This window comes from Phyllostomus discolor, chromosome 8 (genome assembly GCF_004126475.2).
Source record: "Phyllostomus discolor isolate MPI-MPIP mPhyDis1 chromosome 8, mPhyDis1.pri.v3, whole genome shotgun sequence".
In the NCBI taxonomy this organism is placed as follows: domain Eukaryota; kingdom Metazoa; phylum Chordata; class Mammalia; order Chiroptera; family Phyllostomidae; genus Phyllostomus; species Phyllostomus discolor.
In genome coordinates, this window is record NC_040910.2 from 51,222,133 (window position 1) to 51,239,855 (window position 17,723).

At 58.6% G+C, this 17,723-nt stretch overlaps 1 protein-coding gene across 1 annotated transcript in view; it reads right to left on the reverse strand.

The window, feature by feature from the left end:
• Positions 1–17,723, reverse strand: part of GFRA2 (GDNF family receptor alpha 2) — an 80,246-nt gene that overhangs the window by 34,150 nt on the left and 28,373 nt on the right. Inside the window, 1 exon segment of the mRNA XM_028522008.2 lies at positions 15,231–15,585. Coding sequence (XP_028377809.1) covers positions 15,231–15,585 — 355 coding nt within the window.

A 17,723-nucleotide genomic window follows, 5' to 3' on the forward strand; every position in this document is an offset into this window, starting at 1 on the left:
CCCCCCCCGAACGAAACCTTTCATCTCCTCACCTCAAGTCTGGTGGCTCAGAGCACGTGTCTGGTTCCACCACGCAGGCACTGCCTCTCCCCACGGAAACCGGTGAAAGAGAGCGGGAGGCAAGACAGAAGGACCCTCCCAGGGCAGACGATCCCTTAGCAGGAAGTGACAGCAGACGCAGGGGAGCAGCCAGAGACCCCGGGACAGCAAACCACGATGGCCCCAAACTCACCGTCTCCGATTAGGGTTAGTTATAATGAGGGGTTGCCTGGTGGGGGACAAACAGTCCTCTGTGAGTCGGTGACACTGGAAGGCATGCCTGGCACCACCTGTGTCATCAGGGGAAGGTTATGGTACCTTCTCAGGAAGACAGAGCACTCAGGAACTCCGTGAGGATCAATCATGCCCGGCCTCCTGTCAGGCCTGGGCTCCGGGGGGGGGGGGGGGGGGGGGGGAGCGGGGGGGAGGGGGGGGCGGCGGTGAGTGACCAAGCCTCGGTGTGACAGAGAGAACCAGGACACGGGCTGCGGGGGGTCAACCGGGAGAGGAGCCTGCTGTGTCCCACCTGCCCCGAGGTACAGGACGAAAAGGAATGAAGCAGTGAGAAGACCTTTTTCTTCCTCTCCCCTCCCCCACCCCCGGTGTGTCCTTTCTAGACCACTGGCATGATTTTGAGGCCAGAAGGCCTGGGTGTCCCTGCCGCTAAGAAGGGGCTGTATTTTCAGTCCTGGCTGAGTAGCTCATCAGTTGGTTAGAGCATCATTGGTTAGAGCAAGGTTGCAGGTTTGATTCCCTAAGGCACATACAAAAGTTAATCAATGAATGCATAAATAAGTGCAACAACCAATCAATGTTTCTATCTCTCTAAAAAAAATCAGTAATTTTTTTTTAAAAAAGCCTTATTTTCAGAAGCCTGATGAAGGCCAGCCAAGAGCTAGAGACACCCAGGGCCTGGAGAAGAAGGTGGAGAAGGCCATGGGGCAGAGAGAAAGCCACTCCCCCGGCCAGATGAAACCTGAGCCCCTCAAGCTGCTGAACAGGAGCCCCACAGCCTGAGGGCTCTTGCTGGGCAAGCCTGGGCTCAGTGGGGTTCACTACAGCAAAGGCACAGGGGTGCTCCAAAGAGGATGAAGGCTCCAGCCCCAGAGTAAAGCTGTCAGAGAAGGAGCCCTACCCCAGCCAGCTGGCCTGCTGACAGCCTGGACCACCCTGCAGGCCACCCACAGGGGAGGCACTTCCTGCTAGCCAGGGAGGAAGAGCGAACCAGTGACTGGTTCAGAAAACTCAGGAAATGTGATCTGACCCCAGAGTGCTGTGGAGTCAAGTCCACACACTTCAGAGTGCAGTCATCCTACGAACAGCTCCAACGGGCTGGGGCACAGTGGGGCTGGGGAGCAGGGCGCATAGCACAGCTTCCTGGAAGACACAGAGGCTTCGGAGAGGTGCTAACCATGAAGCAGTTAGGCCTTCTCCGACGAATGGGCACTCTCCATTCCAGGCAGTGGACCTGTCCCTGAAGATCCCAGGGGCAGGAGAAGCGGAGGCAAGTGACACATCCGGAGAGGCTTGGACTCGGGCGCCAGGAAGGAGTGCCCAGGCAGGGGCTGCAGACAGAGGTCCAGGGGAGGCAGCTCAGACCCAGATCCTTCTGGAACCAGAGGCAGGAGGGTCCTGAGTATGACAGCTTATTCAAGTTCATTCTGAGGACTCATGTGACCGCTGCTCACTGCGAGCTGAGCTGATGCAAACCCCACTCCACTCCCAAGCGGCCTGCTCGTCTGTGAGAAGCTGCAGGGACTGTGTATGGGGAGCAGCCACCCTCCCACATTCCACATCTGCCTCCCAGCTCTCTCGGAGGCAGTGGCAGAGGCCCAGACACCCCTCAAGTCTCCAAGTACATACCCAGGCCCAGCCCCTGGCCTGCCCGCAGCCTGAGATCAGGGAGGAAAGTCCCTTTTATTAGAATGAGCAGATTACAATGCTGGCACTTAGCCACAGTCTCTGGTTAGAACAAAGGGTCAAAGCCCCCAGTCCCACTAGCAGCCTCCACGTGCACCCCACTCTGAGGAGCTGCCCTTCCAATGCTCTGTGGGGAAAGCAGGCAGAGGGAGCGAGAGCCTGGCCCCTCCTCCACTGTCACCACCTGGCAGGTGAGCGCAGGCCCAGCAAGGCCCACAGCTGAGCTGGGGCCCCTGGAAACCCTGATCTAGTTAAAATACATCTATCTGCAGCATTCAGAAAATAGCTATCCACAGTATTGCTTTCAGCTATAATGGAAAACTGATGGCTTTTATCTCCCCAACTTTATGACTATTGATGGGATAGAGGCTGAGGTTTGATGACCATTTAATAGCCGACCCTGTGCAGTTAGCAGAGCCTCAGAAAGCAGTGAAAGTGCCGAGATGATTGTCTGGCAGAGAATTCTTCGCTGAGGTCCAGGAAGCAAAACAACCACCCTCCCCAGGCTCCGGCAGAAGGAAAAATCAAAGTCATCATCATTTCTGTTTCTCCCCCCTCCTTTCTGCCATTGACCTTTGGGAGGTAGATCCAAAGGGAGGCAGGGAAAGGGGGAGGGACCCTAGCAATGCAGGCATGAGCCCTAATGGAGAAAGGGGGTGAGAGAGGGGACTCCGGGCTGGGGAGCCTGTGATGGACACCCCGGCCCCCAGCCCTTCCTACTCATGGACCGGCTGGCTCCTGGCAGGACAGCGGGAGCTTGGGACCGTCAGGCCCCATGGAAAGGGCTGGAAGGGAAGAGAGGAAGCAGAAGTCTGGTCGAGCCTCTGATCCTGCTGGTCTTAGACCTTCTGTCCACAGCCAGAAGCCAGAAGCCATCCCTGGGCTCTGCACTACTCAAGCACCAGGCCTCCCCTGATCTTCCGCCCGTCCCCCGGTGGGGCAGCTGCCCACCGCAGGTCCACAGGCCAGCCCTCTGCTGGGGACATCACCCTTTTAAATGCAGGAAGGAGGGGTGCCGGGGGCAAAGGCCTTGCAGCATTCACAGATCTTCTCACACTTCCTGCAATGGTACCATGAAGTAGACAGGGCAGATTTGACTCTGCCATTTTTCTAAATGGCTCAGAGATGTCCGATGTCCCAAGCCTGGGACCCTGGTTTTAATTCCCTGCCCAGATCGCCTCCACCAGGCCAAGTTGCCTCTCAGACAGGACACAGCCCAGGGCGTTAAGGCCTGGCCTTCTGCCTGGGTCCTGCCACTGCCTTGTTGTGTGGCTTTGGGCAGATAACCTCAGGCTTCTGGGCCTCAGTGTCTTCATCTGTACAACGGAATGTTGTTCGGATGAGCTTCCCGATCTGCTCCAGCGCTGCTTCCAAGTGAGCCCTCGGGCCCTCGGGGTTCTGACCGGGCACATTCTCAGACACGGCAGTGCCTGGCTCTGCCCACAGCCACCCCTTTTCCAGACAGTGCATCCTCCCCGCCCTCAGCCTGAGGCACACGGGGACACAGGGTCCGAGGCCCTCAGGCAGCGCAGGGAAAGGGAGCTGTCCAGGCACGTGGGCAGGGATCTCAAAGGCTGGCCCTTCCCCACCTTCAGGCCTCATGCAGGTGCTCTGGTTGGTTCTCTCTCTGAGGCCCCCTCTACCGGGTCCCCGGACCTGTCCACCTGTCCCACTTTCTTCTTGCCCGATCTACCTTGGAGGACATGAGCCCACCTGTCCTCCAGGCACAGCTCTACACCCCACCCATGAGCGGCTGACGAACTCACGCAGCCCCCGAGTCTTCTGAGCTCACTGGTTACCACTTGGTAGCTGCCAGTTGATGTCGCAGAGCTTTCTACCCGCCCCTGCTGGAACTAGAGGAGGGCAGTGAGCAGCAGACCACGATCCTTGCTTGATTTGCTTAACACTCCCCCAGAGAAACAAACCCTTCGGACAGCCATGTGGAGTGAGCGCTGCACACCCCGCCCTTCCAGACTCAGCCCCCAGTGCTCTCCACCTCGCCCACGGCCAGCTCCCAGCGTCGGCACCAGGTTCCATCTTAATGACGCCAACACACAGTCCAACCCCTGAAATCTTCCGCGTTGGGCATCAGCTTCCTGGTCCGTGGACAGCTGCTAAGGAGGCCTCCCACAGTCCACTCTGAAATCCGCCGGCTCCGGGGCGGTCCTTGCCCTGCACTGCCATAGACGTTAGAAGAATCAGACCCACTCTCCCAATGGCCCAGCCCGGCCGGGAACAGCCCGAACCCACCAGCAGAAAGTACCAAGAAAACTGTGCACCCCACCCCAGCCCCCACCCCACCTGGAGGCAGCTCAGGAGGGGCTGAAAGCTCGCTGAGGGTCTCGTCACCTGAGTGGCCCCTTCCCTCCAGGGCCTCGATGTGCTGTCCCCACCATCGGTCAGGCTTCCGTCCAGACATGAGCCGCTGGAGTGCTCAGAGTGAGCGAACGTGTACAAAGACATGTGCATGTCGCCCACAGGGACGGGTGCAAACCCAGGGAAAACCAGACGGCCTCACAGCCCAGGAACGCCCCCCACACGGGGAAGCTCACAGAGACTGAAATGGTAACAATGTACCTGAAGATGGAAAATACCTTACAAAACAGCATGGACCGTGCTGCATCATTTTTGTGAAAATCCGTGCATTTAAAACATCTAGAGGTTACACACACACATCCTCCAAATGTTAGTCCCGGCTTGTTTCGGGGGTGTTGAGGTTGCAGGTGATCTCTGTTTTCTTCAGTATCCCGTCCAGCCTGGTCTGAGTGGTGTTGCACAGTGAGCACCTACAGTTTTTATCATTGGTAAAGTGAATTTCATTTTGACAGTTAGGGGAAAAAAGAGAAAAGGAGAAGGGATGGAGGGTGTCAGGGAAGGGAGAGGAGGGGAGAGGAGGGGAGGGGAAGGAGGAGAGCCCACCTCCTGGGTCACTAATCCATTCCCTTCACTTCACCCCAAACAGGAGGTCCACATGACACCTCCTCTGAAGGGCCATAAAAAGGTCACCAACCTGACGCTCATCTGAGGCCTGGCAAGGGGCCTCCAGCCTCTGCTCGATGCCTCAGAGGACGGGGAACTCCCTACTGCCAAGGTAACTCACTCCCGTCTCCAGCAAGATGAGTCAGTTACAGGCAGAGGCAATACTGCAGCCGCAGTAGTGTTAGGATTTAGCGTAGCTTCTACCCAAGACTCTGTCCACCTGACTCCATTTTTCCTCTTCCTGAGCAACAGGTTTAGAGAAACCCCAGCCTGCTGGGGTGGGGGACCAACAGGTGGGACACCATAGCAGGGGACCCTGTCTGCTCCAAGTCTCCCCAGAGCAACTCAACCCCAACCCCTCCCACTCCCTCCCTCCCTCCCTCTCTCTGGTACCTTTTTCCTCAAGCAGGATATCACCCCCTGCCTGGGACAGGACATGCCCAGTCCTGCTTCCCCTCCTATCCCCTCTCCCAGAGGGCTCTGCCCCCTGGGCATCCTCCCCTCCCCACAGCCCAGCTGCGGGATGGGACAGACCTTGTCTCCCCAGCACCCCTGCGGCTCTGCCAGCCATCCGCCCCCACCCCACCCCCGCCCCACCAGGAATGCCCACAGCCAGCACTTTAATCCTTACAACACTCAGTCAAGGAGGGCCTGCGCTCCGTGCCCAGCGTGTCCACATGGGCAAGCCTCGGCTTCCCAAACAAGCTTGGAAGCGCTCTGACTGAAGGAAGCACTGATTACCCCGTGTCTGGGGGCCAGCCCCAGGCTCTCAGCCAGTCCTGCATCCAGGTACTTAATCCCATAATCGCTGTCTTCAGCCCCGCCTCTCTCTAGAATGCCCACACAAACACTTTGCTGACGTTTCCCCTCACACGTTCCAAAGGCTTTCAAACAATAGGTTCGAAAACCAAACATCTTCCCTCTAGTGCTCCAACCTCCTCCTCCTCTTCCAACCCCTCATGTCAAGGCCACAGGGCCAGAGACCTTGGCAGCAGCCTGGGCTTCTCCCCACCCTCACGGAACACTCTCAGTAAGTGCTAGGGGCTGGTCTCTCTCTCTGAAGGTCTCTGCAGTGGCGTTTCAGACCAGGAACCCCCAACCCCGGCCACAGTGGGTCCCCAGCAGAACTCCACGACTCCAGCCTGGCTCTCCCCTGACCACGTGCACACAGCAGCCCAAGGGGTCTTTCCAAAGCACCCAATGGATCCAGTCTTTCTCTTGCTTCAAATACTTTGCGGGTCCCCATTGTCTTTCTGAGAAAATCAAACCTCCCACAAACTGTGTAAGGGTTTCAGGTGCTGGTTCTCCCATCCCTCGGGCCCCTCTTTCAACACACATCCTCTGCAAGCGCCAGCTCCCAGTTCAGCCCCATGCTCCCAAGCTGAGCTGCTTGCCCTGCCCCCACCAACCTCAGGGCCGGCCTCCACCTCCTGGCCCACACAAGCCTGTAGGCCACTGAGGGCAGGCCTACAGAAGTGGGGCTCCGTGACACTCCTGGAGAAAGGGGTACCTGGTTCCTGTCCTTGTTCAGACAAGGTGCACAGAGGCACCGCTATGTAAAAGGACCTCCCGAGCTCACGCAGCTGTGGAGGCAAGGACCTGAAGCCAGGACTGGGACTCCAGCCTCTTCACACACTTCTGACAAAGACATCTGGGGGTATCTTTCCTTGGGCAGGTCGAGGTGCCCAGACAGCACCCCCAGTGGGCCCAGGGAGGGAGACACTGCACGCTCAGAAGGACACTTAACACACTAAAGCAATGACCGTGGTCCAGGCCGGGCGTGAGCAGCCCTTCCAAAATTTCCCTCCCGCTGGACACGAGGAGCAATGTCTCTGTGTACAACTCAACGTCCCGGCCCACCCAAGGAGGGAGGGTGCCAGTGCTGGTCTGGTGAGCTTGCCCACCTCAGAGACCTGGGAGAACAGAGCTGCCTGCAGGTCTCCTAAGCTTCCAGACAGCCCAGAAGGGCCCTGAGGGGGCACGGCGTGGCGGGGGTGAGGGTGGGGGGTGATGGGGGGAGGGAGGCTGGCTCTGGGACACCAGGCTTTGCCACCTAAGAAGAGGGGAAAGAACAGGCTGCCTCCCCGCTGTGGACAGGGCCCCAGGAAGGCAGAGAGCACATCCTTCCTGGCCTCCACATCCCACCCCTGAACCGCCAAGGAGAAGAAGCTCAGGTGGCCCTGGGCCCCTCCCCAGTGCTCCTCATCTCCAGGCAGAACAGCAAGGCTTCCCTGGAGGGGCAAGCTGTCCCCTCTGGGAGAGGGCCGTCCAGGCTGCTCAGAAAGGGCATGGGGAGGAGAGAAGAGCTCTTCCCACTAGTCAGGGGGGCTCTTCTGCTGTGGCTAATCAGTGGCAACCAGAGCCCAGGGACATGGGAGGTGGGGACCTTTGGGGTCCCTGTCCCATTGCAGTGTATGGGTCACCATGGAAGACCATCAGGAGCATGTGGCCCACACCAGGGACGCCCCCAAGGCTGGAGCCTCAGGACCTCAGACTGACCCAGGTCAAGGTGTGGGCAAGGAGCTGCGGAGCACCATGGTGGCACACCCAGGACTGTCCACAATGGCAGTGAGCCCCCCAAACCAAGCTCACGTTGAGTTCCCCTCGGCCTTTTATCTGCGGAAGGGACAGGAGAGCGACTTCTCCATGTGGGAAAGATCCCTTTCCCTGAGGATTTTCCCCAGGAAGCTCCGACCAATTCCCAAACATTCCTGGAGCTCTGATCAGGTTTCGGTAATCATTACGTCACCCAAACCACTGTGAAAGGGGCCACCGATGCACACCACCTTCCCAAGCCCTGCGGTCACTCTCGTCCTTCTGGCTCGCTGGGCAGCATCCGGCAGAGCTGCCCATACTTTATTCTTCAAAAATCCCCCTGGCTCCCAAGGCACCACAGTAACACCCCCAAACTCTCACTGGGCATGTCCAGGGGCTGGGCGCATCCTCAGTGCACCCCTGGGTGCCAGTCTCTCCCTAGGAGATCCTGCTGCTCCCCAAGCCTCAAACACCGTGAACTCACCCACGACACCCAAAACGTGCCACTCCAGTCAACCTCAGATGAGAATGTCCCGAAGGCATCTCAAAACCTCCAGGCCTAAAGTGGAATTCCTAATTTCCCTCCCCCCGCCCCACCAAGCCTTCACCATCTCAGAAAAATGGCCTCATCACCACCAAGCTACTCAAGCCAGAAGCCTGTGAGTTACCCTTGAGATCCCCCACCTCCCTTGCTCCCACATCAAGCTACAGCACATCCATCTCCAAAATACCTCAACTTTACCCATTTATCTCTCTCCACAGGGCCACCCCCTGGCCCGCGCTGCCCTCTTCTCTGATCAAGGGTTATCAAAATAACCTTCCCCCGGCCTCCCTGAGGTCACACTCACCTCCTCCCTTAACTCTCCGCACAGTAGCCAGAGCCATCTTTTTATATCACAATTTTAATAATGCCACTACTTGGCTCTAGGAGCTCCCTTCTAACTGTCCTGAGAACAAACCCAAACCCCTCACTGAGGCCTGCAAGGCCCTGTGTGACCTGGCCCTGCCTGGCGCCCAGCCCCCTGCACCCCCTCCCTAGCGCCCTCCGCAACGCCAAGTCCCACCCTCCTCCACAGGTCCACACATCCCCTGCCCTCCGCCTGAAACGCTCTTTCTCCCCTCTGCCTCCCTTCTGGCTCCTCATTCTTCGGGTCTCAGTTCAAATGTCAGCTTCACAGGTAAAATTTTCCCAACCGCCCTTTTCGAAGTAGGCCTCCCCTCCTTCCCCCATTTTCTCCATTTCTCCATCCGCCTGCTCATTTCGAAAATGTTACTCCTAGACTTGTCTCCTCACCTGATTGTTGTCTCTCTCCTCCTCGAGACGGTAAGGCGGCCAGGGCCAGCTCTACTGAGTTCTCCAATAAATGCCTGGTGTCAAGCACGGCGCCTAACACGCAATGACTGTTTGTCAAATGAGTAAACTGACATACTGGTAACCTAACATAAGGGTACTAAGGATGTCAGAGACCTACTGGGGAAGAGAAACGAAGTACTGAAGGGAAGTCACACGATCAGTGCCACAGGAAGGACACAGACAAGCTGGAGAAAGCTTGAGCAGAAGGTGTGGCTAAGACAGGGCTCAGGACAAATCAAGCGTTGAACGAAGCATAAGTCTCAGTTCCATGGACAAAACGGCTGTGCCCCACCCCCCAGGTTGACATGCTGAAGCTGGAATCCCCAATGTCACGGTGGTTGGAGGTGGAGCCTTTGAGGGGGAGGGTGGAGCCCCCGTGACGGAATCAGATGCCTTAGAAAAGAGGAAGCAATGCCAAATCTCTCTCCCTGCATGCCCCCACCAAGAACGGCCACGTGAAGAGCATCCTCACCAAGACCCCCGCCTGCCGGCACCCTGACCTTGGGCCTCCAGCCTGCAGGACCATCAGAAAGGAACGTCTGTTGTTTAGAACCCGGCCTACAGGCATCTGTTACAGCAGCCAAGCAGACTAAGACACCAGCAAAAGAGAGGGCCGGAGGCAGTGAGTGGAAGCAGAAATGATCAAGGAGCCAGTAAACAGAGCGAGCTCAGGGTAACTGAGTGTGCCCTGCCGTCGTGCAAGCAAACACCACACTCAACACCTGCAGGCGATGCACAACCTGCTCAGGCCAGGACAAGCCTCACCGACTCGGATTCTGATTATTTCCGCCTCGGTGGCATCTCCCCATCCGGGACAGTCGTCCTCCTCCTGCCACTCACGCCGGCGAGCGGGCTGTCACACAGAACTCCACAAGGGAGTGCACCTCATCTTTGTGGGGCGTGAGCTCTGTGGAGCCCAGACGCCCAGAGAGCCGCCTGGATGGTCAAGGTTAAAGACACTCTCTGCCCAGCTCTGCTGATGTAGCCAGAGCAGAAGATGGGTCTTACACACTAGACACCTAGGCAGCAGCTTCTCTGTTTATTTTCCCAGGCCTTTAGTAAAGAAATGTGCAACATTCCAGCCTTCTCTCAACTCGCCACAGGAAGTTCCAAGAGGAGTCCCCTTTGTGTACCTTGGCCGAGCTCAAGGGTGAGCAGGGACCCTGCGGAGGGAAGCCAACAGCAAGAGGCAGCATGGGGTGCCCAAAAGGAAGACCGGTCTTGGGGTTTCCGGCAGGGCCGAGGACCCCACGTCCCCCGCCACCCACCTACAAAGTGCCCCTCCACTGGCAACCGCGCTGCTCAGGGCTTCCTCGGGAAGCAGGTGGCTTCATTCCCCGGGGGCACTCCTGGCCCAGCTCTGGTCTCGGGGTGCACGAGGAGGCTGTGAGAGGCTCCTCTCCCCCAAGAAGGGGGTGCTCCCCTGCGCCGCCAGAGTGACCCAGGGAACACGGTGGGCGGCAAAGCAGAACTGGGATTTCAGGAAACCCTGAGGAGAAACCCTGTCATCCAGTGTACTGAGTGGCTCCACTCCCCCACGCAGAGGCAGTGAACAGTGTCCTGTCACGGGACTGGGAGTGCCCTGTGGCCAGGACCTCCACCGACCCCGTTAACTCTCCGATCCCAACAGAAGGCGTGGCCCAGAGTGGATGTCCAAACAGCCGATAAGTGAGTAAAGGAAGGGCCTCAAGTCCCTCATTCCTCCAGGGCAGGTAATCGCCTGCCCCAAGAACCACTGGCTGGATGCCAGCAGGGCGAGACCCTCTTTGCTCAGAGTGAAGGCTCGGAAGCCCCGCAGCCCACCTATCACTATGGAGATCATTGTTTGCTGCTATTCAGAGATAACCTGCTGAGAACATCAGCCAACAGAGTCCACCGAGTCCAAAAGAAGCTGAGGGACAACCCAAGGAGCCAGGAATCCCTCCCAGACCCGTCTGCCCATGCTCACCGGACACCCGACAGACACCAGACACGCCCCAGCTGGCTAGAGGAGGCTTGTGCAGGGGTTCACCCCTGTTCCCTGCAGAGAGCCACGGGGCGGGGATCCCAGCCTTCTGCCTGCTCTGCAATCCCTTGGGACAAGGACAGTGTCCACTGCACAAAGGGGTCCAGGCAGCCAGGGGAGCCCCAGGCTAGAACCTATTAATACACATTCTCAGCACCCAGAGGTTACATCGCAGCCGAGGGCATGGCATGGGGCCAGCACCGAGTTATTTATACCCTCTCGGCAGACAACGGAACAGAGCACTTCAGAGGGCCTCTTCCACGGGAGGCCTGGCAGGGCCAGAGTTTACAGGACAACAGAATCCTCTTTCCCACAGTCCCCACCACACACACACACACACACACACACACACGATCGGGACCTCCACACTCATCCTTGCAATGAGTGTAAGCTGAGATGGGAGAAACCAAGGAAAAAATAGAAGCAGGTCCTAGTCCAGTGCAGGACTGGGGCAAGAGAATTCAGCCAAATCCCAGGGATTCATTCCAAGAGCTCCTCCGGGCTTTCCAGACTCCGTATCATAACTCTTTAAAGGAAAACCCTCTCCCGGTCTCACACCCACAGCCCTCTCGGCCGGTGGGCTGGGAACCAGACACGGTGAAAGGCAGAGCTCGGGCTCCCAGGCTCCGGCACCTTCACCACCAGCTGGAACCACGGCTCGAGCAGGACTTTCCACTCTTGCCCCAGACTGTTGCCAGTCCAAAGCGGGAGATTTGGAAGAGCTTGCAATAACTGGGGGGCCCCAGCAAGGAGACATCCTCGGGTAACCAAAGACTTCAAACGCCAACACTCTGTCGTCAATGACATCTCGTGAGACAGCACAATGGGGGGTCTGCCAAATATCACGGGGGGGAGGGGTCCAGGGCCCCCGCTGGGGGTGCCGACAGCATGTCCACAGCCTCGCTTTCATCTAGTGCCCGCTGAGGTGGACTCTGGCCTAGCTGGTCTCCAGGAACCCAGAAGCCTGGGCCCAGCGAGGCCAAAATCCTGTGCGGAAGGTAGGGGGACCACACAGGAGTGGGCACTGCAGCGCTGGAGAGTGGGGTGCAGTCTGGGAGAAGCCTGAGGACCTCACTCCCAATGAGTCAGCCCAGACAGGCTCTCCCGCCTTGACCCCGGTCAAGACCCCAAGGCCAGCTTTGTCCTTCGAGCATCCAGGAAAGGAAGGCTTAAGGGTCCCCAGTTCGTGCTCCAGACACGGTGGCACTGGGCTCTCCTGTCTCCACAGTAAAGATTTTCCCCCATGGTGCCCACGGGCAGGGGCCGGGGCGTCCAGAAGCCCTGGAAGGGAAGGGAGCGCCCCTCTTCCAGGGGAGCAGTAGGCAACAGCCTGTTGTCCAGAGGCCCCTCCCTCTCTAGCCACCCTCCCCCTCCCCGTCTCCTCCATGGATCCCCCAGCGTCCGTGGGTCAGTGAGCCAGGCCTGCAAGCCCGTGGCAAGAAGTCAGCTCCTCTCCTCAAGCCCATGCCATCTCACTTCCTCATGTACCGAGAACCCCCGTCTCCAGGGGCACGGTCTCTCATGGAGGTGCAGGGGGCAAAGGCAGAGTGCAAAGCTGCTTCCGCAGACACAGAGCCCCAGGTCCGGAAGGCTCCTTGGAGATGTGTGAGCATCCCTGCATGACCAGTGATGAAACCGAGGCCACAGGGAGTAAAATGGCCCAGCAAGGACCGCCTGAGAGACGGGGAAGAGAAGACAGGTCTCCTGGCTCCGGGGCCACCATGGCAACCACCTCCACCCGCTACCCCCAGCCTCTGTTTCCACACAGAGCACCTCTCCCGCCCCAGCCCAAGCCTCCGCTCTGTGTTACACGCAGAGTCCCCAAAGGACACTTAGCTGTGATGTCACAACCCCCCAGGCCCTATCAGTCTCATCCTAAATGCAGGCTCCGCCCTCACACCTGCCGCACTACTTGCAGGAAGGAAGAGAGGACAGACAGCGAGAGGAATGCACACACTTGCACACACACTCACTTTCACACCCTCTCACTCACACATATCTACAAACTTACACCTATACGCTTTCGTACACTCAAAGCTCCCTCACACTCTCTCATGTACACATTCCCATGTACACACTCACACATGTACACACTCACACATGTACACACTCACTGACATACCACCCACTCCCTCCCTGGGGAACCCCTTCTCTTCTGGATTCTGGCCTGCTCCCCTTGGTTGTCCTTGAGCCCTGCCCCCAGCCTCCCTGTTGCAGGCTCCTCCTCCTCTGCCCCTCCCCTAGCACCCGGTGTTCCCAGCCGAGTTCTGCTTCACACCGCCGGCTTCTCTTACCCCCAAACACTGCAGTGCCCAAATGTGCAGGCATCCCCTGCGTAGAACCCCTGTGGGCTCCACCAACCCCTGGCAGCAGCTCAGTCACAGCTGTGGTTTCCATCACGAGCGAGGTGCCCAGCAGGTCCCGACCCTCCTCTCCACTGTGGCCCCGACACTGAGCTCCAGGCCCACAAGTCCCAGTGCCCCCAGACATCATCCCAGGGACCAACGACACGGTTCCCCAGGCACTCCCACTCCCCAATCCCCCACACACTGAAGGGCTCCATCACCCCTGTTGTTGTTCAACCAGGAAACTCAGCAGTTGCTGGCCACTTATCCATTCAAGAGATGCCCATGGCACACTCACCAGCTTCGTGTGCAGGATGAGGGGTGAAGTAGGGAAACAGACACGGCTTTGTCTCTGGGGACTTTGACCCGACACCCAGTCCTGTCAGGTCCACCCACCAGTCACCTCTGAAATGACACACTTCTCCCCATCCCCACAGCACTCACTCCAGCACGGCACACTAGCCTGGGGCAAAGGCAGCTTGGACCGGACCCCCGCTCTGAAGTGCACAAGCCGTAGGCCCCAAGGCAGCTTGCTGTCCACGTCTCTGCTTCCTCACTTGGCATACAGGACGGTAACAGTGCCTACCTCCCACGCAGTCTCGCTGCAAGGACCGAAGGAGGTAAACCACACGACAGACCGGTGTCTGCTGCACAGTAAGCACTCTTTCTGCACCTCCATGAGCCCTGTTTCCAAGCAGCCCTGCCTGGCCTCCCCGCCTCATGGCCCACACTCCATACGTGCCCACCACCTGTCCAGGTTCTCACCTACCCACCAGCCTTTGCGTATGCTCTCCCAGCTGACTTACTCCCTGCCTTTCTCCCTCTCATTTTCAGAGATTCAGCTCAAGACCCGTCTTCTGGAGCCCCAGACTGAGATGCATGCCCCTCCCCTGTGCTCTCTCCTCAGGGCACCCTCAGCCCCTGTTCCACTGCACTGGGATCAAGGCTCTCAAGGCTTCCTTCCTGGACTGCATGCCTCTCCGAGAGCATCGTGATCACCTCTGCACTCCCGGGCCTCGGACCCCAGCCCTGGATGTGAAAGGGGCTCCATAAATGTTTTGCAACAAACAGGAAAAGCAAGACAACTACAAAGAGGCAAATTTCAACTCACCATAAAAACAAACAAACAAAATAAAACCCTCCTAATAATTAGGCTGCACTTTTAAAATCCATGCTACTCGCCAGGCCCTGTGCTGAGATTTGGGCGTGCACTGTGTCGTCACAGTGACCCTGGGACATGGATGTTTTCACTCTTGTTTCACCGAGATTTAGGACATTTATAAACCTTCCTCCAAGTGGCACAGATAGTAGTGGGAAAGTCTGGAAATCAAGCCCATAGCTGTCCGACTCCAGACCTGTGTTCCAGCCCAGCACCCGGTGGGGGCTCAGCTCTTAATGCGGAAGGGCCTGCCTCTGTGCCTTATGAGAGCCAGGGCCTCCTGGGGATATTGGGGTGGGGGGATATTGGGGTGGGGGGATATCTCCTTTGGAGATGGAGCTGAATTCACTGAAGGCCACTTCCTTTTCCTCGCTCTAGCAGTCCATGATTTAAGTTATAAGTTCCTGTCCTGGACAAGTGGCCCAGTTGGTTGGAGTGCCATCTCATGTACCAAGTTGCAGGTTCAATTCCCAGTCAGGGCACATACCTAGGTTGTGGGTTTGACTCCTGGTCTAGGTGTGTACAGGAGGCAACCAATTAATGTTTCTCTCTCACTCAGTCTCTCTCTCTTTCTTTCTCTCCACCTTCCTTTCTCTTTCTCTAAAATCAATAAACATATTCTCAGGTAAGGATTAAAATTAAGTAAATTTAAGTAAATAGTTCCTTAGGTTTTTGTCTTGGTTTTCCCATGGTGCTGAGCATGAGGCCGGGCACAGGGCAGGCAAACAATTAGCCTGTGCTGCAGGAAGGACGGGAGGGCGGGAAGGAGGCCGGGCGGCTCTCTCTGCACACATCCAAGTCACCCTCTTCGCTGGGCCCAGGATCGTCCCCCAGCAGCCCCCGGGATGCCACGGAGGGAGGCACCCTGCGGTGCCTGGTGGCCGACCCTCTTACCGGCACAGGTGGTCGGTCCGGCACAGGCCGCGCAGGTCCAGGCAGTTGAGCTTCTCCTTGTCCTCGTAGGAGCAGCTGGGCAGGATGGTCTGCCGGCGGCGCTCGGCGCACGCCTGGTCCTGGCAGGAGCAGAAGAGCATGCGGTAGGTGTACTCGCTGGGCACCCGGTCGAAGAACTGGCGCAGGGCCTTGTGGCACTTGCGGCGGTTGCAGCGCTCGGCGGACGAGATCTCGCGGTTGCAGATGGAGATGTACGAGGAGCGCAGCTTCTTGCAGTTTTCGTTCAGGTTGCAGGCCTTGGCAGCATCCAGGCAGTGGTTGCTCCTGGCGCTGACCGCCGGGTCCGCCCCGGTCCCTGGATGGGGAGGGCGAGAGAGGTCAGAGGCCTGCACAGGCAGGGGGACGACACGCGGCCCACTCGCTGGGACACCTCCCAGCATTCCCTCTGCTCTGCCTCAGCTTCCTGTCTGTGAAATGGGGTCATTTAACAGGCCCTCCCTCCTCAGGTGGCGGCGAGGGTTGAGTGAGTGGATGTCCAGGCCCATGACGGGTCAGGGAGTGCACACGTCCAGTGGGCGGCTGCCATGACAGCTGTCCTTCCAGAGCCTTATTAAGACTTATCGCAAGCAGAAAAGGCGAGCAACCGGGATTCGTGGCTCTGCTCGCACACGTGGGAAACGTGGAAACAGAGTGGCTGGCTCACAGCCACGCAGCTGGGGGCAGCTAAGCCCAGACGGGGCCAGGCCTGGGCACCAGGGCAGCATGCGTGCGCTTCCGGCAGGGACACTGCTGGCAGTTAGGGAGGGACAGTTCCCCTGCAGGAGCCACAGCAGCACCACCGCCACTCCCCTCGCCCACCACCACCAGGCCCCCGGAACTGCCAGCACACAGCTCAAAGCGGCCCCACGCACGGGCACGGGGTGGGGGGGGGGCAGGGCGGGGGTGCCACTGCGGCTAACAGAAAGCTCTGGGAGGGGAGCTTGGCCCTGAGAGGGGCAGGCTGAAGGCGAGCCCTGGGCTCTGTGGGGCGAGCACATCGCCAGCCACAGCACAGGCGTGCCGCAGCCAGTGCCACAGCTGCAGGTTTCACGCCACTGCTGTGGGCGCAAAGCAGAGTTCCCAGGGATTGTCAAGGTCCCCTGGGCTGAACACCCAGCACAGGGACCACCCAGCCCCCCACTGCTGGCCGGCTCCCACCCCAAGGCACCTCCCATCCACCTGCTGACAGACGGAGGAGGGAGGCAGGAGCCCCATCTGCACGTGCCCCCTCATGACATGGCAGTGCGAGTGGATGGGCGACCACCTCACCCACAGGCAAGGACACCGTGGCGCTGAGTGCATGGAGAGCTTGCCCGAGGTCGCCCAGCACGCTGGTGGCAAAGCAGAGGAGGAGCCCGTGCCCCATCAGTGCCGCGCTGTGCCCAAGCAAGCCTCTGGCTTAGGCTTCAGGATGGGCCGTAGGTTCATTCGTTCTCCATCCACCAGCAAGTGCTTTTCACGGCTGACCGAGTACCACCCCCTCCATTCGGGGCCCTGCAGGGTGGTGAGAAGGACCTGGCTGAGGCACCCCAACACCGCGCTCCCTCCCGTGGCCAGCCCGGAGCCTGAGACCTGCCAGCGCAGGTCCTGGTTTTCTGATCTCTGGTCACAAAAGGTCTGCCACATCCCACCTTGGCACGGCCCTCTCCCTGCCCCATGCCACGTAAGGTGCAGAAGCGTAAGAGGGGCTCTCATTCCCGAGAGCTCACAAATCCAGCCAGGACACCAGGAGGCAGAACAGCAGAATGGTGCAGACAAGGAGCTCCAGCACTGAGCCATTTGTCCCCTTCTGGCCCTGCTCCTTATCAGTTGTGAGGCCTCAGGCAAGTGAACTTGCCTTTGCCTCAGTTTCTCCGTATGCAAGAGTCCCTGCCTCACAGCATTCTGTGAGCATGAAGATCTCTCATTTTCTCTCTCCTTGTCTGCCAGGACGTCCCTGTAAGCGAGGACATCACCCACTACAGCCTGGTGTTTGCCCCCCGTCCCTGTCAGTGCCCAGGAACCCAGTGGCACGTGAGACACAGCCGGTCGCTCCCTCCACTCCTCTCCTCGGGGTTGTCCATCTTCTTGCTGCTTCCCCGTGCGCCCCTCCTGGGCTGCTGTGCCAGGGCTGAGCCCCCTTCCCTACATGCACCCACTCCCCAGAGCCCTCAGGTCACCTCTCGGCCTTAACTGCCAGCAATGACTCCCAAATTTACATCCCCAACCAGCCCTCCCCACTGAACACAGATCCGTAAGTCCACCCACCTGCTTGCTAGCCCCACCTCCAAGGCTGACCTCACATCCCAAACCCAACATGCCCCAAACCAACCCTCACATGTCCCCCCAAGGCTGCTCCCACTCCCAGTCTCCCTCGCCCCTTTGAAAACAGGTGCACCCCTCTAGAGCTCAGGCCGAAAACGTAGGTGCTTCCTGGACCCCTCTCTCAGTCACACACCATGTCAGAAAACCCTG